This window comes from Mobula hypostoma, chromosome 9 (assembly GCF_963921235.1).
Source record: "Mobula hypostoma chromosome 9, sMobHyp1.1, whole genome shotgun sequence".
NCBI classification, from domain to species: domain Eukaryota; kingdom Metazoa; phylum Chordata; class Chondrichthyes; order Myliobatiformes; family Myliobatidae; genus Mobula; species Mobula hypostoma.
In genome coordinates, this window is record NC_086105.1 from 34,770,170 (window position 1) to 34,796,208 (window position 26,039).

Below are 26,039 nucleotides of genomic sequence, written 5' to 3' on the forward strand. Positions count from 1 at the left end.
GTCCAAAAGCAAAAAGAATGTGTCATCCCTATTGGTACCGACAGGAATTTCCCATATTGTTATCATTAATATTAAATCCTACAAACTTCAAATAAGCCACGTAATTAAAATATATACTGCAATGTTTGTGCGTAAACAAAATTGGTAGTTAGACAATAATTGTTCACAATGTGGTTATCCTTTTATATATTATATCAATTGATTGCTGAAACAGTGAGTTGTGTGATTCAACTGAGAGAGCACAAAATGGAATAATTAAAGTAATTGAGCCACAGGATTTCCTGGAAAACAACTTGTGTAAAGAATTTATAGAGCAGAAAGAAGAGGTTATGCAATACAATGAGCTGGCTATGCCAAACAAACTAAACTGAGACTGGTCATAAGAGTCTAAAAGAGTAATGTGCGATAAAATCTTTCAGAAAAAACACTGATACTCTTTAAAATCCTTTGATACTTTCTTAACAGAGATACGATTGTTGGTAGATTTGCAATAACATAGATTGGAAGGAAGTGATTGGATTATTTGTGGAATCTGACAAGAGGGAACAGATGTTGCTTTGGATAGTTCACTCCAAAAAAGTGTTTAGAGAGATGCAAAATTTAGAGTTACCCAAAACAAGAACTGAAATATTGGATGGCCATTTACAGAAACATAAGTGGTGAAATACTAGGGAAAAAGACAGAAAAGGGAAAAGACAACAAAGGCTGTTTGGATCCTGATGTGTCGCAATATTAGTGAACAATAAAAATAAACTGCATATGGGAAATCACAAATGTTACGAGAATACACATAAAATTAAGATGTTTGCTGGCCTGGGCTAGCATCAGTGGCATCAGCAGTTGGTCTGCCACCTGCCCTCAGGGGAAGGAGAGATAAGGAACAATGGAGCAGCGTCTGGAGATGTGTAATGAAGGGATGTGGGAGGAAGAGCTGTCTGGAGCGGCTCCCCCCTTTGAACCCTGAACTGTTTGAAGTGATGGACAGGCGATACCCCAGCAGGGGGATAAAAAGGGACAGGTTCGCTAAGACAGACACACACGCCACCCGAGGTAACGAGACCCTGGAAGCGGTACGCTTCTCACGAGTGGGTGAGAAGTGCCAGACAACGACCAGGGTGGAAAGGTACGATCAGCGGGAACCCGGTGTGTGTCCGCCCTTGCCTGGGTGCCGGGTTCACTGCAGAGGATCGACCGCATCTGGAGGAGGGGTCACAGTCGGTGACCTCAGGTGACATCACCAAGGACCCGCCCAAATGCTGTTTGTGAGCCATCCCGCTGGTCTGTGAGTGAAGCTGTGCTGAATGATGAGTTGTTCCTATTCTGTCTCTCTTCCCCCACCTTGTCCATCGCCATGGCAACGATTACTGCGAACTGAACTACAAACTGGACTGAACTTTGAGTCATTTTGAAATTGGTCATTTAACCCCTAGACAACGATAGAGCTTGATTGGTGCTGTTATCTTAATTCTGTGCACATGTGTGGTTATCATTGTTGAATTGTTGCATTTATTATCCTTTCGATTACTGTGTTGCTTGTCTCTTTAATAAAACTTTCTTAGTTCTAGTACTCCAGACTCCAACTGAGTGATCCATTTCTGCTGGTTTGGCAACCCAGTTACGGGGTACGTAACATAAGTGGGGGCTCGTCCGGGATTTTGAACGCTAAATTTGGGACGGAGTAAATTGATTGGGTTAAAATTCCCGAAAGAAAGAAAAGACAAACAGCAGAAATGGAGGTTGAGGAATTTATAAAGGCGCCGACCTTGGAGGCATTAGAGGATGCCAGGAAATCGGAATTGATAGCTGTGGCAAAACGGGTGAATCTTGCTAAGGTGAAGTCGACAATGAGGAGAGAGGAGATACACAGAGCTATTGTAGAGCACTATGTATCTAAAGGTGTGTTTCCCCAAGGTGAGCTGGGGGAGGTGTCTATTGAAAAACCTGCTGGAGACGCGGTACAGGTACAGCTTGAAAAACTGAGACTCGAGCACGAGTTCCGGGTACGGCAGTTAGAAAGGCAGGAGAAAGAGAGAGAGGTAGAAAGGCAAGAGAGGGACAGACAGTTGGAGAGAGAAGAGAGAGAGAGGGACAGACAGTTGGAGAGAGAGGAGAAACAGAGGGAAAGGGAATTTGAGCTGGAGAAGTTAAAGATAAGGGCCGAGCAGGGGCTCGTGCCGAACCAAGGTGGAGGGTTCCGGGCGACCCAGGAGGTTAGGCTGGTTCCCCCATTTGACGATACCGATGTGGATTGGTACTTTCTCCACTTCGAAAAAGTAGCTATAAGTCAGGAATGGCCGAGGGATAAGTGGGTTGTCTTACTTCAGAGTGTACTGAAAGGGAAGGCCCAACAAGCTTACTCCGCTTTATCCGCGGAAGATGCCCAGAAGTATGAGGTGGTGAAGGAGGCCATCCTCAGGATTTATGAGTTGGTCCCGGAGGCATACCGGCAGAGGTTCCGGAATGCGAGGAAGCAGTGGGACCGCACGTATTTGGAGTTTGCTCGTGAGATGCAAACATATTGTGAGCGTTGGTGCGCCTCGAAAGGGGTAGAGGGGGATTATGACAGACTGCTGCAGCTGATTCTGATTGAGCAGTTTAAAGGTTGTGTCCCTGAGGGTATGAGACCCTACCTCGATGAGAAAGAGGCAGCCACGTTAGCCGCAACTGCTAAGTTAGCGGATGAGTATGCGTTGACGCATAAAATGAAGGTTGCCCCGAGTAAAGGCTACCAGAAGGGTAGTCAGGACGGCGGGGAGAGTCCACCGGAAAAGTCAGAAAGTAAGCCGGGGACTAGTGAAAAGGATAAGGTAGACCGGGAGCAGTCTGGTAGGAAGTCTCCTGGGGTCGTCTGTTATAATTGTGGGAAAGTCGGACACTTTGCGTCCAGGTGCTTTGCCCCAAGGAAGGAGACGGGGAAAGGAAAAGCGGAAATTTTGAATGGCTGTATTGAGCTGTTAAGCGAACCGCTAGGGAAGGACAGGTCTGAAAAAGTCCAGGAAGGGCGCGAGAGGTTTATCTCGGCCGGACTGGTGTCAGTGAAAAAGAGGTTAAAACCAGTTCCAGTGCGGATCTGGAGAGACACGGGAGCGTGTCAGTCACTAATACTGAAGAGTGTATTAGAGTTTAGCTCAGAGACCCAGACTGGGGAGGTAGAGGTCAAAGGTGTTGGGGAAGGGACAGAGTCAGTCCCTTTGCACCAGATACATTTACAGAGCAACCTGGTCTCTGGACTAGTCACGATCGGGGTGAGGTCCGAATTACCGATGAAAGACGTGGAAGTCTTGCTCGGTAATGACATCGCCGGAGGAATCGTGTTCCCAGTCGTGAGATTGACGGGTCAGCCTGCCAGCATGGAGGCCCCGCCCGCGATGGTGAATTTGGCTGAAACATTTCTGCCAACCTTGTATGAGACAGGGTGTAGTGAGATAAGAGGTAGTGAGGGAGCTGGGACGGACGTAGCAGTAGCCAGGAAAGAATTTGTGCAGACGCAGGAGCGAGACGAGGGGCTGATGGTTTTGGCCGAGACCGCTCTCTCTGACACAGCCTTGACAAGCTATTGTGCGGATGAGGAAGTGCTAAGGAAGAAAGGGAAATCAAGTACAGTATCCGCAGATGAGGAGTGGGGGGTGGTGCAAAAGAGTTACGGGGATGAGGTTTTTAACATGGCCCACGAGGTACCCCCCGGTGGACATTTTGCGGTGCTGGAGGAAACAGTTGGTGGAATCATGAAAGAGAGTTACCGGCTGCCCAGGGGGAAGAATGTTATTGATCATGACCGACGCGAACTGAGACGGTCACCGGCTTTTGATATGCTAACAAACCTAGTCGGTGTTAGCGTGGAAATCAATGAAGCTAGGGGCCCCTTGATAAGAGGAAAAAACCATTTTGAAAAGATTAGGATGGGATCGGTCAGATGGGAGAAGGCTATTGTTTTGGCCAGGTCTACTGATAAGGTCTCTCCCTTAATCCCCGAAGGAGTAATTAAACGACTCGCACCCATGTGTTTGATTGTCCCGAGGAAATGCAAAGAACTGGGACGTTGGGTTATGTCGGTTACAATAGGGCGGCCAAGTAAACAACACCCATATTTTTTGAGTAATTCAGTGACTAAAGGGCTGATGAACACAGAGGTGTGTATTGGCAATTTAACACGGCTGTCTGAAGCCAGCTTGATAGTGAACCTTGGAAAAAATGAATTCGGCCACGCGAATGTCACTTACCTGGGAATTGTGGTGACACAGGGGCAGCTGACAGTGATGCAAGCTACAGTGCAGGCTATCGCTGACCTCCCAACCCCGACAGACAAGAGGGCCCTCAGAAGGCTTTTGGAGATGGTGGGGTACTGCAGGAAGTTTTGCAATAACTCTGCGGTCAATACCCGTCCCCCTCCTACTAAGCCCTTGCGAGGGAAAATTGAGTCGGAATGGGACGACCCTTGTTGTTGTGGTCCGGGACAAAACCAAATGAGAGGTTACATTGGTCGCAATTCATCAGTGTTTTTGGCCACTATGAAGTTTGCTGAGTTGGAGCCTGGTCTAAGGGATTATTAATAACACGTGTAAAAGGAACAGAAAATGTGATGACTGTCTGTCAAGGTGTTGACAGCTTCAAATTCTCTGTATTAGCTAAATAACTGTTAACGATGTATATTGTGTATGTATCAGATAATGTAGTCATGTTTGTAATTTTTACCTCCCGGTAAAAATCCTTAAAGGGGGGAAGTGTTACGAGAATACACATAAAATTAAGATGTTTGCTGGCCTGGGCTAGCATCAGTGGCATCAGCAGTTGGTCTGCCACCTGCCCTCAGGGGAAGGAGAGATAAGGAACAATGGAGCAGCGTCTGGAGATGTGTAATGAAGGGATGTGGGAGGAAGAGCTGTCTGGAGCGGCTCCCCCCTTTGAACCCTGAACTGTTTGAAGTGATGGACAGGCGATACCCCAGCAGGGGGATAAAAAGGGACAGGTTCGCTAAGACAGACACACACGCCACCCGAGGTAACGAGACCCTGGAAGCGGTACGCTTCTCACGAGTGGGTGAGAAGTGCCAGACAACGACCAGGGTGGAAAGGTACGATCAGCGGGAACCCGGTGTGTGTCCGCCCTTGCCTGGGTGCCGGGTTCACTGCAGAGGATCGACCGCATCTGGAGGAGGGGTCACAGTCGGTGACCTCAGGTGACATCACCAAGGACCCGCCCAAATGCTGTTTGTGAGCCATCCCGCTGGTCTGTGAGTGAAGCTGTGCTGAATGATGAGTTGTTCCTATTCTGTCTCTCTTCCCCCACCTTGTCCATCGCCATGGCAACGATTACTGCGAACTGAACTACAAACTGGACTGAACTTTGAGTCATTTTGAAATTGGTCATTTAACCCCTAGACAACGATAGAGCTTGATTGGTGCTGTTATCTTAATTCTGTGCACATGTGTGGTTATCATTGTTGAATTGTTGCATTTATTATCCTTTCGATTACTGTGTTGCTTGTCTCTTTAATAAAACTTTCTTAGTTCTAGTACTCCAGACTCCAACTGAGTGATCCATTTCTGCTGGTTTGGCAACCCAGTTACGGGGTACGTAACACAAACAAGAGAACATCTGCAGATGGTGAAAATTCAAGTAACACACAGAAAATGCTGGAGGAACTCAGCAGGCATGGTAGCATCTATGGAAAGGACTACAGCTGATGTTTTAGGCCAAGACCCTTCAGCAGGACCAGAGAAAAAAAGATGAGGATTAGCACTCATCTCAGGAGTCAGGAGTCCAGTCCTGCTGAAGGGTCTCGGCCCGAAATGTTGACTGTACCCCTTTCCATTGATGCTGCCTGGCCTGCTGAGTTCCTCCAGCATTTTGTGTGTGTTACTTGCATATGGGAAATGTTGTGCATGATATGAATTATGAACATTTCTCAAAATGGTGCAAAGGACATTGTAAGTCCACAGAATAGAGACAAACCATGTAGGAATAGAAAAAGGACTGGATTTAGGGTAGTTGTAAGTGATGTAACTGGTATCAAACCTGGCTAATTCAGTGGAAGGAACACCCACTCATGTATGACCATTAAGATCTTTGTGCAAGCACAGCAACTTAACCTTTATTGTTTGTACAATGTCTCCCAGTACAAGATATTTTGCAAATCTATTTGGAACTGTGACGTTGTGGCCATTATAGAGACTTGGATGCCAAAGGAGCAGGAGTGGCTGCTAAGTGTGCCAGGTTTCAGGTGTTTCAAAAAGAACAGGGAGGGAGTGAAAAGAGGTGGGGGCCTGGCATTGCTAATTAAAATAGTGTCATGGCTGCAGAAAAGGAGGAATTCATGGAGGGACGGTGTACTGAATCAGTGTGGGTGAAAATCAGAAACAGGAAAGGGGCAATAACTCTACTGGGTGTTTTTTTTATATAGACCCCCCCCCCAATAGAAACAGGGAGATTGAGGAGCAGATTGGGAGGCAATAATAAAATGGTGCTGTGATGGGAAATTTTAACTTTCCTAATATTGATTGGCATCTCCTTAGTGCAAGGGATTTAGATGGGGTGGAGTTTGTGTTCAGGAAGGTTTCCTGACGCAATATGTAGATAAGTCAACTAGAAGAGAGGCTGTACTTGATGTGGTATTGGGAAATGAACCTGGTCAGGTGTCAGATATTTCGGTGGGAGAGCATTTTGAAGGTAGTGACCACCACTCTTATCTCCTTCACCATAGCACTGGAGAGGGATAGGAGCAGATCATTTGGGAAACATTTAATTGGGGTAGGGGGAAATATGATGCTATTAGGCAGAAACTTAGGAACCTAAATTGGGAGCAGATGTTCTCAAGGAAATGCACGGCAGAAATGTGGCAAATGTTCAGGGAACATTTGCATGGAGTCCTGCATAGGTATATTCCATTGAAGCAGGGAAAGGGTGGTAGGGTGAAAGAACCATGCAAAGTACGTAGAAAATCTAGTTAAGAAAAGCTTACAAAAGGTTCAAGAAACTCGATACTTCAGAAGGTAAGGAGGCATGGGATCCAAGGAGACCTTGCTATGTGGATCCAGAACTGACTTGCCTGCAGAAGGCAAATGGTGGCTGTAGATGGTTCGTATTCTGCTTGGAGTTCAGTGACCAGTGGTGTTCCGCAGGAATCTATTATGGCATCCCTCCTCTTTGTGTTTTTTATAAATGACCTAGATGAAAAAGTAGAAGGGTGGGTTAGTAAGCTTGCTGATGATACAAAGGTTAAGGGTGTTCTGGATAGTCTGGAGGGTTGTCAGAGGTTACAGCAGGCAATCAATAGGATGCAGAATTGGGCTGAGAAGTGGCAGATGGAGCTTAACCCAGATAACACTGAAGTAGTTCATTTTGGTAGGATCAACGGGGGAGGAGAAGATGGCAGTGCGACACAGCGCGCAGCCTCTCCAGTTAATGATATCTGTATTTGTCAAGTCGGATGCTGTGCACAATCCTGATTTGATGGAGACAGACATGAGAAGCACGGAGGAACATCTGAAGAAGCTTCTGAAATGCCCGCTTCGCTGCCGCTGCTACTGTGCAATCGAGAATCTCCAGATGGGAAGGCCCCTGAATCCTCGGCTTTGCCTGTTGCTTGGCAGCTGGGGCTGGGGTCGAAGCGCTCGGCAGAGATGGTGCTCGGTGTCGGAGGCTCAAAGTTTTCAGACGGACTCAAGAGTCAGCTGCTTCCAGGATGCTACATCGGCAAGTTTGCGGCGCTGGAGGTTCATGGCAGGGAGAGTTTTCTTCCTTCTACCGTCTGCGTGAGATGATGGGACTTTCGAGACTTTGAGACTTTTTTTTTTTACTGTGCCCATGGTCTGTTCTTTATCAAATTACGGTAAAATCTCCAAGTCTCCTTTATGGATCACTTTATCATCAGAGACGGATTGAAACCAAGTCCAGTCAAAGTTCAATGCCGCAAAGAGATGCTCAATCCCAGAGAGGATGCTTAAGTGCATTACATGTTGAAGCTCATTAACTATCCGAGTAAGCTCCTCTCTCCAACCCCAGCTAATTGAGATAGGATATGAAATTGACAAGAGATTTGTCCAACAAGGTTATGGAATGATGTTAGTTGGATGTTCACAAGCAGTTTGTCAAATGAATCAATGACATTCAAAACAGAGCCTCGATTAAAATTTCGATGATAAGAAGGAACTGACATTCCAAACAGAAACCTCAGAAAAGGGTTGGAGCTTACAGGACAGCCAATCGAGAATTTACAACTAGACCTCTGATTGCTACAAGGAGATGTCATACAAAAATCAATGAGGAATTATTTGCTATGATCTTTAGATTAGAGATGTTCCATCAGTAAGCCCATGGGAGAACTATTAGTGTACTCAGTGATCTCTGAGATTTATAACGCAGCAAATAACATACAAATACACATATAAGGATGGAGTTATATACTATATAAATAAAATTAATTTATTGTTACATTTTAGCTTGGGCTATACAGTTATTTGCTTGTGTATTTATGGGTCACCCTATCTGTAACCAGGGTGTGTGATGGTCATCTCCCCCATCTGTATGAGACTGGTTGGGTTCGCTCTCTGCGTTCATGGTGCCTGGTCTGTTTTGTGTCTATCACAATAAAACGGTTGTTGAGTTCAACAAGCTTCCGTGTCTGTCATCATGGACCACATGCTCGCCACAGTATGTAGATGACTGACAAGCTTAGCCAAGCTTAACTCAAATAGAGAAGAGATGCCACATATCTACGCTTGAGACAATCAACATGATATGACACATTCCAAATTCATAACCACAATTATCTGTCTCAATAGGTGTTACCAGGCAAGATATTACAACCTCAGACCATACTTTTTGTGCAAGCTGAATATTCAAGATAACTTCAGAGATGGTAACTGTTGATTCCTCATTCCACAGAATTTATGGTTACCTCTGAAGAATATTAGAAAATATCTATATATGAATGGGAGATCAGGGATCACGTATACAAATGTAAAACCTGCAAATTCGCTAAAGGATCCAACATGAAGAAAAACTTCATTCTTGTCTCAGACACACCCTGGGAAAAATTCAGGCTGGATCTGTTTTCTTTTGAAAGAGAAAGTATATTGGATGAGATACATGCCAAAATAAAGTGGTTATTTGTTTTTGTTGTTTTTCCATTAATAAATGAGGGCTGCAACACATGCACAATATCAGATGTAATAGCATTCTGTGGACAATATCCGCTTCCTCAGTGACACCACCTCTTTTATCACAGTGATTATTTGCCAGCTAATGTCACAAAAGTGTTTGTGGATACAGGATCTCAATACGAGACTGAATGGCATGAAAGCATTAATAAGTGCGCTTTCTGGATCTACAAACAAAAAAATGTTTTACTGTCAATATTACCAAGTATTTCTCATATCTTGAGGGTGTTAACAAGGTGATACTGAGATACACCATTCAAAAAAAGAATAACAATATGTTTATAAAATCTCTTTGATAATGATTTCTGTTAACCACCAATAAAATGTTCAAGTCTCATTTGTTATTACACAACGTGCTGCAAAACAGTTATATCTCAGCCCTTTTCTTCAAGTACTTTCTCAGGTAGTACTTTCAAAATTATATTTCTGGTTCAGATCAATCAGTAGTGATTCAAAATCTAGACTAGTGCACTTCCATATATTCCAACTGTTGTGTTAGTAGAGCCATGGCACGGCCCATCTTCAAGTTTTTCCTAATATTTCAGCACAAGTGAACTGAACTAATTGAAGAGGGCAGAAGCCATATATTTCAACCATATCAAGACCATTTCATAGATTTCAATGGACACAAGTAATGAAATCTAATTTAGAAAAGCAAACAAAGTAACTGTACAACAAGCAGAAGGAACTCAGCTCAGAACTGAACCAGTGAATTTAAATGACTGAACTTACTTCATTTCCAGGACTTCTTCAAGATGTTTCCGTCTCTCAGCACGTAGGTTAGTGAGGTGGGCTTCCTTTTCTGCAAGGGACTGCTGGGTAGAGGAGAGCTTTGCTTTCATCAATTCCAGTTCTTGTTTCACTTTTTCCATAGCTACCATTAACTCTTCTACCTAAAATGCCAAATACAAAAGTTATATTTGAACAACAATCAAATTCAGTATTAATACTACAGCATTGATTATATATACATTAATATTATAACAAACACTAAACATTACAGCAGATGCACAGGATATGGAGGAAATACACGTGAGGACTCCACTGAGAAAGAAAGATACAATTTTGGGAAGAGGAGGACATTGCTGAAGCTAAAAGGGACTGATGGAATTCTTACAGAAGGCAATGTGAGTGGAGCATAGTCAAGGTAGCCATGGAAGCCAGGTGTCAATGGCAAGTCTGTCTAAGAGATCCAGAAAAGGAAGAGAGCTATCAGAAATAGTCCAGGTGAATTTGAAAGTAGAGTCGAAACTGGTGGTGAAGCATATGAAATTAATGAGTTCTGCTTGAATGCAGGAGTTAGCACTGATATAACTGATGTGCTGGAGGAAGAACTGGGGAAATATGCAGGAAAAGGCTTGGAACAAGAATTGCACAGTGTTTCCAACAAAAAAAGGACAGATTTTGCCAGGGTCCATGTAATTGCTCATGACTACATCTTTGATTTGCAGAAGTACGAAGAAACGAAAGGGAAGTTGTTGAGCGTAAGGACAAGATCTACCAAGCAGATGAGAGTGCTGTTGGAGGGGAACCTGTTGGGTCTTCAAGAAAGAAACGGGGGGACTTAATTCTGTTATAATACTGGATGAAGGTGCTTAAAAACTGGGAGTTCTTAGTAAAGATGAACTGGCTTGGATCAGAGAATTGGAAGTTATTGAATTGGTAGAGGGCATGAAAGATGTCTTGGGCGTAAGTGGGAAGGAACTAAACAAGGAGAGATAGGATGGACCAGAGCAGGCAGAAATAACAGGCTTACTTGCGTACTCCTGTTTATGAAGCTTAGGTAAGAGACAGAATTGGGCCACTATAAGTTTGGACACTGGAGGGCAGATCTCAAGATCTGAGGAGATCTGTAATGGTCTGGCTCAGAAGGTGGCTTGAAGTTCGTTAATGAGATCATCTGCAGAGGGAGGCACGAGGGTGACTGGCCTCTGCAAGTTAGAGGTCAGTGTGCCAGACTACAATTGCACACAATGGTGGTTGGAGGGATTTGGCACAGTTTAAGCTAATTCTCAGGAAATCAATCTTTCCATAACCATTGCTAGTGTTTGATCAGCTAAAACTATTTAATTTCCTATCATAAATATTCAGTTAACTTTTTGTTTTTGTCTGTTAAATCATACATATTATGCTAGCTGGCTTCAAACTTTTTGGATTAGTGGAAATGTTAAGAAATCTAGTACACAGTGAGAAATTTACTCCTCTAATACAGTGTAAGTCCTATTTGTGAGCAATCTTCAGTTATGTTCTGAAAGTTGTTAGAATAGTGAGATGGATTTTAACTGTCAATAATAAACAGTCGATGATCGACTATTTGTTGGACATTCGACAATCTACTACAGTGCATTTGATAAATCTTAAACAGACAGCACATACAAGAGATGAAATGGACTCACACGTGTTGTTAAATCGATATGATGAAGACACAAATTATATGAGCCCATTTCAGCCCTGACCATTACATGAGCAAATTTCATGATTCCCCAAACTAACTACATCAGACACATAATTCTGGATAGATCAGCACATGTTCTTTTCTAAACAGAAGATGGGCTATTAGGCATAGGCACCCATTTGCTTAACTTACAACTAATCTTCTGTTCGATCTCTCAGCTGTCTGCCAAAGATTCTAGCAGAAGTTTAGAGTAAATATCAGACCATAAGGCATGGGAGCAGAATTTGGCTACTCAGCCCGAATCAGCTCTGCATTTGATCATGGCTGATTTATGCTCCTCCTCTTTCCTATTCTCTAGCCTTCTCCCCATAACCTATGATATCCTTACTAACCAGAAACCTATCAGACCCTGCTTTAAATATACCCAATAAATTTGACCACCACAGCCATCTGAGGCAATGAATTCCACAGATTCACCAAACCCTGGCTAAAGATATAGCTCTGTTCCAAAGTGACACCCTTCTATTTTGAGGTTGTGCCCTTTGGTCCTGCACTCTCCTACTTCTGGAAACATCTCCATTTCTATCAATTCGTATATTGCCTTGAGATTCATTTCTTTGCAGTCATCTAACAGGAGAAAAAAAAAGAAATACAAAAGAATTTATAAAAACCTACATAAGAAGATAAGAAATAGGAGCAGGAGTAGGCCATCTGGCCCATCGAGCCTGCTCAACCATTCAATAGATTATGGCTGATCTGGCCATGAACTCATCTCCATCTTCCTGTCTTTTACCCATAATCCTCAATTCCCCTATTATGCAAAAATCTATCCAACTGTGTCTTAAATATACTTACTGAGATAGCCTCCACCGCTTCATTGGGCACAGAATTTCACAGATTTACCACTCTCTGGGAAAAGCAATTTCTCCTCATCTCCGTCCTAAATCTACTCCCACGAATCTTGAGGCTATGTCCCCTAGTTCTAGTCTCACCTATCAGTGAAAACAACTTTCCTACCTCTCTTATTAATCTCTTTCATAATTTTATGTGTTTCTGTAAGATCTTCCCTCATTCTTCTGAATTCCAGCCAGTACAGTCCCAGCCGACTCAATCTCTCCTCATAGTCTAACCATTTCATCTCTGGCATTAACCTGGTTAACCTCCTCTGCACCACCTCTAAAGCCTGTATATCCTTCCTCAAGTAAGTAGACCAGAATTTCATGCAGTACTCCAGGTGCAGCCTCACCTGTACCGTGAAATGTTGCAGCATAACCCCGCTGCTGTTAAATTCAGTCCCTCTAGCAATGAAGGCCAACATTCCATTTGCCTTCTTGATAGTCTGCTGCACCTGCAAGTCAACCTTTTGTGATTCATGCACAAGCACTCCCAAGTCCCTCTGCACAGCAGCATGCTGCAATATTTTACTATTTAAATAATTATCTGCTCGTCCATTTTTCCTTCCAAAGTGGATGACCTCACATTTACCAACATTATACATCTGTCAGACCCTTGTCCACTTACTGATCTATATCCCTCTGCAGACTCTCTGTATCTTTTGCACAATTTGCTTTTCCACTCAATTTAGTATCATCAGCAAACTTAGATACACCACACTCGGTCCACTCTTCCAGATCATTAATGTATATCGTGAACAGTTGCAGACCCAGCACCAACCCCTGGGGCACAGCACTCAGCAATAATTGTCAATCAGAGTAACACCCATATATCCCAACTCTCTGCTTTCTATTAGTTAACCAATCCTCTATCCATGGGGTATACATCACCCTAACTCTATGCATCCCTATCATGTGGATGTCTTTTATTTAGCATCTCATCAAATGCTTTCTGGAAATCCAAGTAAATAACGTCCATCTGTTCCCCTCTATCCACTGCGCTCCTTATATCCTCAAAGAACTCCAGTAAGTTTGTCAAAGATTCTGATTATGCTGAATCCATGCTGCATCTGCCTGATGGACCCCTTTCTTTCCAGATGCCTCACTATTTCTTCCTTAATGATAGTTTCAAGCATTTTCCCAATTACAAATAAATGAAGACCGAGCAAAAGAAGAGAACTGAGCAAACAAAAAAAAAACTGAGAACATGAGTTGTAAAGAGCTCTTGAAAGTGAGTCTGTATGTCATAGAGCCAGCTCAGTGCTGTGGCGAGTGAAGTTATCCTTGCTGGTTTAGGAATCTGTCCGTTGTCAGTTTATAACTAATCCTGAATCTCATGGCGTGAAACCCCTGCTTCTGTAACTCCTGCCCGGTGGTAGTAGCAAGAAGAGGGAAGAGGGCATGGCCTGAATGATGGAGGTTTTTGACGATGGATGCTGCTTTCATGTGGTAGCAATCCACGTAAAAGTATTCAATGGTGGGGATGGCTTCATCTGTGATGCACTGGGTTGTGTCCACCACTTCCGGTAGCCTTTTTCATTCCTGGGCATTGGTGTTCCATACCAAGCCATAATGCAACCAATTGTGCATAAGACCATAGTTGATAACATATAGGAGCAGAATTAGGTCATTCAGCCCATCGAGTCTGCTCTGCCATTCTACCACGGCTGATCCTGGATCCCACTCAACCCCATACACCTATCTTTGCACCATATCCTTTGATACCCTAACCAATCAGGAAACTATCAACTTCCTCCTTAAATATACACATGGTCTTGGCCTCCAGCACAGTCTGTGGCAGAGCATTCCACAGATTCACTACTCTCTGGCTAAAAATAATCTTCCTTACCTCTGTTCTAAAGGGTCGCTTCTCAATTTTGAAGCTGCGCACCTATCTCAATTTGTCAAAGTTTTTGGTGACATACTAAATTTACGCAAATTTCTAAGAAAGTTGAGTCACTATCTTTGCTGTTTTGTGCTGTCACTTAGAAGTCAAAGCTCCAAGTAAATTTACTATCGAAGTATAAACACAAGAAATTCTACAGATGCTGGAAATAAAAAAAAACATAAAATGCTGGAGGTACTCAGTAGGTCAAGCATCATCTATGGAAAGGAGCAGATAGTCAAAGTTTTGGGCATGACTCTTCCTCAGCACTGGAAAGGAAGGGGGAAGACACCAGAATAAAAAGATGGGGTGAGGGGGTGAGTGGAAGGAGAAGAGCTAGAAGATAATAGGTGAAGTCAGGTGGGTAGGAAAGGTAAAGGGTGGGAGAGGAAGAAATCTGATAGGAAAGGAGAGTGGACTATAGAAAAAAGGGAAGGAGGGGGGGACCCAGGGGTAGTGATAGGCAGGTGAGAAGAGGTAAGAGCCCAGAGTGGGGAATAGTAGAAGAGGGGAGGGGAGGAATTTTTTTTTAACTGGAAGGAGAAATCAATATTCATGCCATCACTTTGGAGGCTACCCAGACTAAATATAAGGTGTTGCTCCTTCACCTCGAGGGTGGCCTCATCATGGTACAAGAGGTGGCCATGGACATACATGTCATAACAGGAATGAGGAATGGAATTCAAATGTTTGGCCACCGGGATGTTCCACCTTTGGCAGGTGGAGCTTAGGTGGCCGATGAAGTGGGTCCTCCCATTTACAACTGGTCTCACCAATGTACAGGAGGCGGAATCACCAGACACAATAGTGCCTCACCTGCAAGTACTGCTTAGTGCCCTGAATGAAGGTGAAGGAGGACATGAATGTACAGGTGTCACATTTTGGCGAGTTACAGGGATTAGTACCAGGAGGGAGATTAGTGGGAGGGATGAACAGACACAGGAATCATGGAGAGAGCGAAACCTGCAGAAAGTGGGGCATGAGCGGTGGTGGGGAGGAAGAGAGGTAAAGATATGTTTGGTGGTAGGATCTGTTTCGACATGATGGAAATTGTGGAGAACGATGTGTTCAATGCAATTGCTCATGGGGTGGAAGGTAAGGACAAGAGGAACTATCACTGTTCAGGAGGCGAGAGGATGGGTAAGCGTGGATGTTTGGGAAATGGACTAGATACAGCTGAGGACAGCAACAATAGTGGAGGAACGGAAACCTGTTCTTTGAAGAAGGTGGATATCATGAAGGAACTGAGAAAAGTGAATAGCAGTTTTACAGGAGACAGAGTGGGAAAAGATATAGTCAAGGTAACTGTGGGAATCAGTAGGTTTATAAATAATGTGAGTCGACAGTTTAAATCCAGAGATGGAGACAGAGAAAGGGGAGGAAGATGTCAGAAATGGATCTTAATATCAAAGGAATGTATATGTAACTATATACTACCTTGAGATTCATTTTCTTGCAGGCATTCACAGTAGAACAAAGAAATACAACAGAATAAATGAAAATCTACACACAAAGACAACCATTTGCAAAAGGCAAACTGTGCAAATACAATAATAATAAATTAATCAATAAATAATAATAAGCACGAGTTATAAAGTGCTTGAAATTGAGCCCATAGGTTGTGAAATTATTTTAGTGTTGTGGTGATGTGCTGGCTTCAACTCTGCATTGGTGGATGACCTGCTATTAATGATCTATCTCACTGAATTTAGACTGCTGGAAAAGTAAGCAGAAATACCACTCTGGGTAGCACTTTTACAGCTGATATAACATCAGCAGGTAAAACTGTTAGAGATAAATCAATCACTACTGCTTTGATGAATATTACACTGCAACAGCAGAAGGAAATTATATCAAGGAAGAGATACAAATTTAAATCCCCAAACTAATGCAGAAATCCTGGAAAAACAACTGATTTTTAAAAATGTTAATTTAAAATTCAAAGTTTTTATTACTATTAAAAGTGATTATACTGTCTAGATTATTAAAATATGGACTAGAGAGCAAATAAGAACTAAAGGAGAGAAATTATCATTCATTTCATGGCCACATATAGATTATAATGGGACTAATACAGACTGCATGTGAATAACTGAATTATTACACAAGTTCTGTGATTAAATGATATTGTGAGGAAAGTGATTCTTACTATAGACATGTTTGGAAGTCACACAATCCATTGTCAGCTAAGTACATTTTGTATTATAAAGAACAACAACCACCAAATTAAATTGTGGTTTCTCTCCAAATCATACAGAAAGAAATCTGGGATTGTAGTTCAGTGGTGATTTGATTGGAAAATCATGAATACAGTTCACTTCACAAATATGGCAATGTGAAACTAGCAAAAGGTTATGCATTAAGTGCTACTCAGTATTATCGCCACATGTTGTAACACTGAAAAGAACTGGTCTGAGAAACTATACTGGTGCACAAACAAAAATATAGTTATGTAAATGACTACCAATAATTTCCCCTGAGAAATTAATTACAGAAATGAGTGGCACTTTTGTTATCAGAATATGCTTGCCAATAAGATCAGTAAGTGAAATAATAAGGTTTTGTTGGTCTTGCTGGTAAAGGTAAATAATTCCACAGTGCTCCAACCCCGTCTGAAAAGTTGATTACTTTACTGTAATATCCTCTTCAGCTTAACCATTTGCATTATAACATAGAACAGTACTGCGCAGGAACAAGCCCTACTGCCCACAATATTGTCAAACTAAGCTACTGACACCTAATCCCTTCTGCCTGTACATGGTCCATATCCCTCCTCTCATCACATTCATATGCCTCTTTAAGAGCCACTTAAATGCTTCTATCACATTTGCTTTCACCATCACCTCTGGCAACTTATTAAAGGAAGCAACCATTCTCTGGACACCTATGGTAATACAAAAGACGCTGCCGATCATCTAAGAGAAAATTCATTAGAAAGGGTATGCTCTTAATGGCGAGTGACCTGTGACCATTGATAGGCTTGTAAATATTTCTATACTCTGGGTGTGTATGATTACAGGATTCACACAAGGAACCACATGGCTGAATAGAATTTCAATTCCCTTTATCAGTCTTTGTTCTCCACCACTTAACATGTCCTTTGAGATAAAGGCCTAATCTCTGTCGTCTCTCTGAATCTTGCTTCACCTTTGTGTTGATGAACACGCAAACCCAATCGTTCTCCCATATATATTAGTGTTTACCATTATAAAAATATTTTTTCTTTTTCAGATTTAGAATGAATAACCTCACATTAGTTCAGAATATCTGTGAATATTCGTGAATTTATCAAATGTCAAAGCATTATAGAGCCTTGCCAATTTGCTCAACCTCAGACCACCTAACCAGTGGGTTAGAGTTAGTCTTTGTACTTTACAAAGGTCACTGTCATTCAACAGCAATCATTCTGCAAAGTCACTCATGCAGAAAATGCTACTGCTTACTGAGACAGAATAAGACGAATTGCAGACCAGAAAGGGACTGAAAGGGAAATAGATTAGCCATGGTGACATAGCAGAACAAACTCAATGGCCCAAATGGCCTAATTCTGCTCCTATATCTTGCAGTCTTATGAAGACACGTGTACATATCAGCAACACAGCAGGAAAACAACTTACACCTGTCAGAAGTGAGGAAATGACTGCACAGGTACAAGAAAGTTTCACTATTTTATGAGGAGGAAAAACAATACTTGCCCAGCTAAATAAATGCCAATGAGCAATCTGCAACCAATGCCAGTGCTCTAATTCAAAGAGCCTAGTAGGAGGCAGTCAGCATCAATTCCTTCAGCAGTAAGAATCCTTGCTCAATGGAGCAAATTTGGGGAACAATTCATCATCCCATTGGATATGTCAAGGCAAGTGAAAAAACTGCTCTCTTATGCAGACATCCACATATGAACAATTAAGCACTAAAATCCCAAACATAGCTACACCAAACACAATCTCTCATACATTCCCCACTCTCTCACAGCCCCATCCGCACTTCACTACTGAACTTCTATTTCTTTCAGAGATCAAACCTCCAGAAGTAAAATAATGAAAGTTTGCAGATGCTGGCAATCTAAGCAACACACAAAATGCTGGAAGAATTCAGCAGGTCAAGCAGCATCTATGGAAAAGAATATAGTTGACATTTCGGGCTGAGACCCTTCATTAGGACTGGAAAAAAAAGATGAGGAGTCAGAGTAAGAAAGTGGGGGTTGGGGGAAGGGAGGAAGAGCCATAAGGTGCTGGTGAAACAGGGGAGGGGGTGTGGGGGTGTTCTCCTCCCCCTTTTCTTTCTTCCGTGGCCTTGTCTTCTCCTATCAGATTCCCCCTTCTCCAGCCCTGTATCTCTTTCACTAGTCAACTTGAATCAGCTCTTTACTTCACCCCTTCCCTGTTTCACCTATCTCCTTGTGGTTCTTCCTCTCCTCGCCCCCCGGCCCCCTGACTTTCTTACTGTGACTTCTTACCCAGTCCTGATGAAGGGTCTTGGCCCAAAACATCAACTATACTCTTTTCCATAGATGTTGCCTGGCCTGCTGAGTTCTTCCAGCATTTTGTGCTTAAAAACGGGGTTATTCAGTATCTAATTAAACTAAAATTGAGAAATAGGATTGAGCTTACGGGCCTGGATATCATTCTTACTTGAATGTAATGCTGACCCTTAAACGACCATCCTTGTCCTCTTCTGCAGATGAGCCACAGAAGTGTAAATCATTTCTTGAGGAGACACCATGTGAAATCAGCCAGTGATACTTGATATGTTTCGCTTATGTTATGCAAAATAGTTTAAAGGGAGGCAGGTTATGGGGAGTTACTACAAAGATTAGGGGGATGCAGTTTGCTGTATGTGGTGACTGCAAACATTCCTAATTTCAGGAAAAAATCTCAGATAAAGGAGAAAAATGATGCTGATTCACTATGATGTTGTGAGGATTCTATTCCTTTCTCTCAGTTTCTCTGTCTCTGATACATCTGTATTCATGAGGAGACTTTCCACTCTAGGAATTCTGAAATGTTCTTCTCCTTCAGGAAATGTTGTTTCCCACTACCACCAAACCCTACATCCACAAACCACAACCCACCATCCCTACTGCAGTTAATGAAGTCCCCACAGACACTTCCTGCATTTCTGCTCTCATAACTGCCTGCTTTTCTCCAGACACAACAGAAATAGAGATCCCCTGACTTTCATCTTTCACCCCAAGCAGTCTCTAAATACAGCCCATCATCTTTTGCCACTTCTACCACATTTTCACTTCACTTCCCCATTTACTTACTGCAGGGATCACTCTTCCATCCTTTCTTGATCTGCTCATCCTTCTCACCCACCCCTCCGTATCTCCTGCAAATACGAGAGGGGCGACAGTTGCCCCCTACACTTACTCCCTCACCAACAATCAGGGATCAAAACAACCCTTCTCAGTGAGGCAGAAATTTACAAGCACTTCCTTCAATTTGGTCTGCTGCAATGGATGGCCGCGATATCTCATCTCCTATATTGTAAATAGGTGACTGCTTTGCAAATCACCTATGCCAATGTTGGAAGAACTAGATAGGGTGGATGTGGAGAGGATATTTCCTATGCTGGGGTTATCCAGAACTAGAGGGCACAGTTTCATTACTTCCCATTTTTGCTAGGGAAGAGAAACTATTTTCTCTTTTATTCCCTAAATTTAAATTATAAGTCATAAATAGAAAAAAGAAAAACGGCAAGTAAGTTAGTGCAAAAAAACCGAGGGACAGGTCTGGATATTTGGAGGGTATGGCCCAGATCCGGGTCAGGATCTGTTCAGCAGTCTTATCACAGTTGGAAAGAAGCTGTTCCCAAATCTGGCTGTACGAGTCTTCAAGCTCCTGAATCTTCTCCCAGAGGGAAGAGGGACGAAAAGTCTGTTGGCTGGGTGGGTCGTGTCCTTGGTTATCCTGGCAGCACTGCTCCCACAGCGTGCGGTGTAAAGTGAGTCCACAGACGGAAGATTGGTTTGTGTGATGTGCTGCGCCGTGTTCACGATCTTCTGCAGCTTCTTTCGGTCTTGGACAGGACAACTTCCATACCAGGTTGTGATGCACTCTTGAAGAATGCTTTCTACAGTGCATCTATAAAAATTAGTGAGGGTTTTAGGGGACCGGCCAAATTTCTTTAGTTTTCTCAGGAAGTAAAGGTGCTGGTGGGCCACAGAGAGTGGAGAATCTGTGGAATTCTCTGCCACAGGAAACAGTTGAGGCCAGTTCATTGGCTATATTTAAGAGGGAGTTAGATATGGCCCTTGTGGCTAAAGGGATCGGGGGTATGGAGGGAAGGCTGGTACAGGGTTCTGAGTCGGATGATCAGCCATGATCATACTGAATGGCGGTGCAGGCTCGAAGGGCCGAATGGCCTACTCCTGCACATATTTTCTATGTTTTTCTATGTTTCTTCCATGTTTTGTGTAATATCATTGGTCTTTTCTAATGTCCTGACATCACATGCTTAAGAATAGACTCGAGCATGTTCTCTACAACTGATGTTAGCTGCACAGACTGCAGTTCTCCAATTTCTCTCTCTTTTTCAGGCATAGGATTACTTCTGCATTCCTCCAGTTTGAAGGAACTATTCCATAATTCATGAAGTTTGGAACTTTAGAACCAATGTACCATTTATTTCCACAGCAAGTTGGTGTTTAAGTACTGCATGATACAGATTGTCAGGCCCTGGAGATTTATTGGATTTCACTTCCATTAACTTTTCCAACATCCTCCTCCCATATAATTTCCTTTAATTCCTCAATCTCACTGGATTCTTGCTTCCTTAGATTTCTAGTACATTATTTGTGTCCTTTTCCATGAAAACAAAACCAAAATATTGTTTAATCGCCCTATCATTTCTTAGTCTTCCATCATAAATTCTATTTGTAACTGTAAGGGACCTGTATTTACCTTCAAATTTTTTTTTCTCTCTGAAACTACTTCTGGATGCATTTGTGTTTCTTCAAAATTTACTATCATGCTTTAGTTTTGCTCCTTCATCCATTATCGCTGAATTTTAAAATGCATCCAATTCTCAGGCTTGGCATTTGCCTGTATCTTTATGACTTCTCTATGGACTTACAGCTTATTTATCATTCTTGCATCCAGATCAAGGGCAATTTGTTGCCCAGTGATAGGGCTGCACAGTTACACAATTTCTCACAGAGAAATCCATGATCAGCTGGAACCAATTACAATGTAGTGCTAATTAGCATCACATTAACCTGGTACATATATTTTACACAAATTCAACCCACAATACTGAACTGTGGGAAGCAGGAGATACAGGCAGGAGGAAAATGTTGTTCTCCATTTGCTAGTTCTGAGAAATGAAAGTGGGGAATTAATTGGAGGAATATTAAATATGAGCAATGTATTGCCACATTGACACAACATAATATTAATATAATATTTCAAAGGTTAAAGCACTCTCTGACTTCAGGACAATAGTTAAGGGTGGGAATGGACAGAAAGGAGATTACATCTGAACTAAAACCATTAAGAACTAAAGAACTGAAAACTGCATCAAGCTGTACTGAAGTCAAATTTACACGTACAGATATTTCATTTTTCCTTTCTTCGGGTTGCTCATTTGTTCAACTCCTTCAGATATCTATTTTACTTCAGCCAATGGGTAAAGGACTTACAAGCACTATTTTTCTTCCATTCAGTGTCATTGATCAAGAGCTGGTGGTCAAATTTCCAAGGCCCAAACATTTAATTCCAGGAAGGCTTCAGTAAAGCACAGTGGCAGTACTTTCCATATGGAACATCAGAATGAAGGCCTATCTGCCTAATCAGATTATTATATAAAAGCATTAGTTCAGAATTTTTTGGAATGCTAAAATGTCCATGCTGAACTGTTTTAATCTACCAACATGTGATTGTGCCAACATGTTAAGGACTTGTGTGCGAATGTGGAGGACCTAAACCTGCTAACAGAACTCCACTCTTCTGACTAAATGCCACCGTTGGACTCCTTGTGGCGTCTAGGGGCACAGAACAAACTTGTTAACTTCCCAGCATTTAACAAAGAAGCTGTTTGCTGAATCTACTTCAGGTTATACCTGGCACAGAAAAGGGAAGCACATGCATTTAAATGCAAAGAACAGCTGTGAGGAAGGAAGTTAGTTTAAGGTGATTTACTTTCCTTCATTTATATTTGTTTTATAGTTTACAAGTGTTTGGGCTCTTTTTTGTGAATACCTTCTGAAATTTTTGAACAATTTAACGTCCAATATTTTTTGAATGACCCAAAACCATTTAACACCATTAAAGAATTTTCCATCTTATTCAGATAGGACTTGTGTCACAGCCTGCTGTGGTGCAGGATTTAAATATTTTGAATTGGGACTTGCATGAACTGCAAGTCAACTCTATGTATGGAACCAGAAAAGGAAATTAAAAACTTTTCTATAGGTCCATCAGGTGTTGTAAAATATTCTAAACTTGAAAAATACACAATCTTAATAATATGAACCATGCATACCCTTCACCAATCTTTACCAAGGTTTTGATACACTGGCAACTTTTATACCTCCAAACTCAATTCAGTTCTTTTATTTACCTGACAATGACATATTGAAGCGGTATCTTTATATGAAGGATTAAGGTCAATAATGAACCACACCACCTATCTACTTTTGAAAGGTTGGTGGAAGATTACTTGCATATGAAACTTCTGCTTACTAAAGTAACAACTGTTCCATTTTCTCAGTGTCAGCGATTTTCATTTATGCCTCATCCCTCTAATGCTGCACTCAGTTTAGAAACAAAGATATAATAGGGTGGATGACAATTCTGGCAACTTTTTGGGTTGTTAAACAAACTTGAGTAACAAATGAGCAGATCACTCACTCTAAAGTGAGCTAGATTCAAGAAGAATGGAAACCAGAAACAACGATTACTTTTTTGTATAAATTGAATGAAAGCATAAAAACACTGGGAGTGAGCTAGAATAAAAAAAATGCTTCCCATACCTTGAACCATTTAAAGCCAAAGTTGTTGCATTCATGCAAACTTTCAATAATTTGCTTCATACAGGCATTGTGTAGCATAATAGAAGAGAGAAAAGCATGCAAAGTATTTACTAGATCAGAAAGAAGCACTTCCATTATTGTGCAACCACTTACATTTTCATTATGCATTTAATAATCATCTGTTATTCACATTTCATAAGCATATTTGGATAGCTCACTTGCCCACTAGAATATGTAGGCTCTAGCCAGAAATACAGAGTTCAAAGAATATTTTTAAAGTATTATAATTTTTAAAACAATATTCTTGTAATTAGTGACTCAATAAAATCCTGAAAAATCAGAAGATAGCAAAAATCCTTGAAATATTTTATAACTCAATGTCTACTTTAAAATTAAATTTCTTACTCCAGGGGTCCCCAACCTTTTTTGCACTGCGGACCAGTTTATTATTGACAATATTCTTGCGGACCGGCCTACCCAGGTGGGGGGGGGGGGGGGTAGAGTTGCCAACGGACAAGAGTAGCAGTCAAATACGTTGTTTACACCCCGAAAAAGGCTACCATGACCATGAAGCCTCACGCAGGCACCTGTGTGCACATGCGTGTACGTGCTGATTTTTTTTCTACAAATCATTTTTGGCAATTCTCTTCGGGGGGGGGTGTTAATCATGACCAGAATATGGGTGATAAGTGGCTAATACACTCAATTTTGTTTCTAAAAGCGTTTATCTAACGAACTTAATATTAAACACGCAGCGCATATTTACCCTCGCATGAATATAGTGGTAAGTCAATTATCAGGGGAATACAGGGGAGCGTGTTGAACGAACTTCCAGTAGAAGTGGTAGAGGCAGGTTCGATATTATCATTTAAAGAAAAATTGGATAGGAATATGGACAGGAAAGGAATGGAGGGTAATGGGCTGAGGGCAGGTCGGTGGGACTAGGTCAGAGTAAGCGTTTGGCACGAACTAGAAGGGCAGACATGTCCTGTTTCCGTGCTGTAATTGATATATGGTTATATAAGTCACTTATAAGTCAATAGCATCATAACATTTTAAGTAACATTTGGATATTAAACACACAGCACATACTTTCCCCATATGAACATATAAAATCATTGCAACACACCAATATCGCTGAATCAGTGGGAGCCCTGAGCTTGTTTCCCTGCAACAAGATGGTGCCATCGAACGGTGATGGGAGACAGCGATACTCGAATGGGGTTCCTTATGTCCAGTCTATTCCGCAATTTAGCTTTCGTTGCATTCATTGCAGAGATATGTTGGAAATGGAAGCAACATTTTCAGTGCTATCGTGGCTATCTCAGGATATTTAGCTTTGACTTTGATCCAGAATGCCGGCAGAGATGTTATGTCAAACATACTTTTCAGCCCACCGTCATTTGCAAGCTCGAGGAGTTGATCTCCTTCCCGCGCTGACATGGATGATGCACGGGTAATGACCTCGCATGCGTTCAAGTTCAACAGTGGGCGTGACAGGGAATGAGGAAGGGTGCAGCTGACTCATATTGCCAAATCATATCGTTTCCTTGCGGCCCGGTAGCACATGCTTTGCGGTCCGGTGGTTGGGGACCGCTGCCTTACTCCATTCCTGATCACTTAATATTCAATAAGAATTGATAAATTCAGTTCTCAAAGCCATTACTGTATTGTACTAACCAGTGGACCAGTCTACAACTACCTCAGAGATGAGATTTAATATTGTTGACATACTTCTTTGTTTTATTTTCTAGCTAGAGAAGTATTTGGTTTGCGATGTTCCAAATGTGTTCCATCATACCTCCACACTCAAACATCATGCAACAGATATCTTTCATTTTATTACAGCATTAAACAATATGACTGTCCCATTCATAAAGAACATTAACATAAGGGATAGTTATTAGGTTAATGGAATAATTAAGCAGAATTCTGGACTAATAATTTCCAGTTCAAGTTCCAGTACTGGGACTGGTAAGGTAATTCAATAATTAAATAATCTTAAGTAAAAGATAAATTATGAGAGGAAGCTGGTGACTAATATCAAAGAAAATACTAAAAGCTTTTTTTAAGTATATAAAGGGTAAAAGAGGTTCAAGGGTAGATATAGGACCAGTAGAAAATGACACTGGAAATATTGTAAACAACAGAAATTCTGCAGATGCTGGAAATTCAAGTAACACACATCAAAGTTGCTGGTGAACGCAGCAGGCCAGGCAGCATCTCTAGGAAGAGGTACAGTCGATGTTTCAGGCCGAGACCCTTCGTGAGGACTAACTGAAGGAAGAGCTAGTAAGAGATTTGAAAGTGGGGGGGGAGGGGGAGATCCAAAATGATAGGAGAAGACAGGAGGGGGAGGGATGGAGCCAAAAGCTGGACTGGTGATTGGCAAAGGGTATATGAGAGGATCATGGGACAGGAGGCCCAGGGAGAAAGACAAGGGGGGAGGGGAAACCCAGAGGATGGGCAAGGGGTATAGTCAGAGGGACAGAGGGAGAAAAAGGAGAGTGAGAGAAAGAACGTGTGTATAAAAATAAATAACAGATGGGGTACGAGGGGGAGGTGGGGCATTAGCGGAAGTTAGAGAAGTCAATGTTCATGCCATCAGGTTGGAGGCTACCCAGACGGAATATAAGGTGTTGTTCCTCCAACCTGAGTGTGGCTTCATCTTGACAGTAGAGGAGGCCGTGGATAGACATATCAGAATGGGAATGGGATGTGGAATTAAAATGTG

General features: G+C 42.1%; 1 protein-coding gene across 4 annotated transcripts in view; it reads right to left on the reverse strand.

The window, feature by feature from the left end:
* The window catches only part of LOC134351632 (ELKS/Rab6-interacting/CAST family member 1-like), a 784,451-nt gene that overhangs the window by 507,069 nt on the left and 251,343 nt on the right, over positions 1–26,039 (reverse strand). For all 4 annotated transcript variants that reach the window (XM_063058045.1, XM_063058044.1, XM_063058043.1 and 1 more), the window contains one exon: positions 9,891–10,051. In XM_063058045.1, the coding sequence (XP_062914115.1) occupies positions 9,891–10,051 (161 nt within the window). The remainder of the gene's footprint in view (positions 1–9,890; positions 10,052–26,039) is intronic.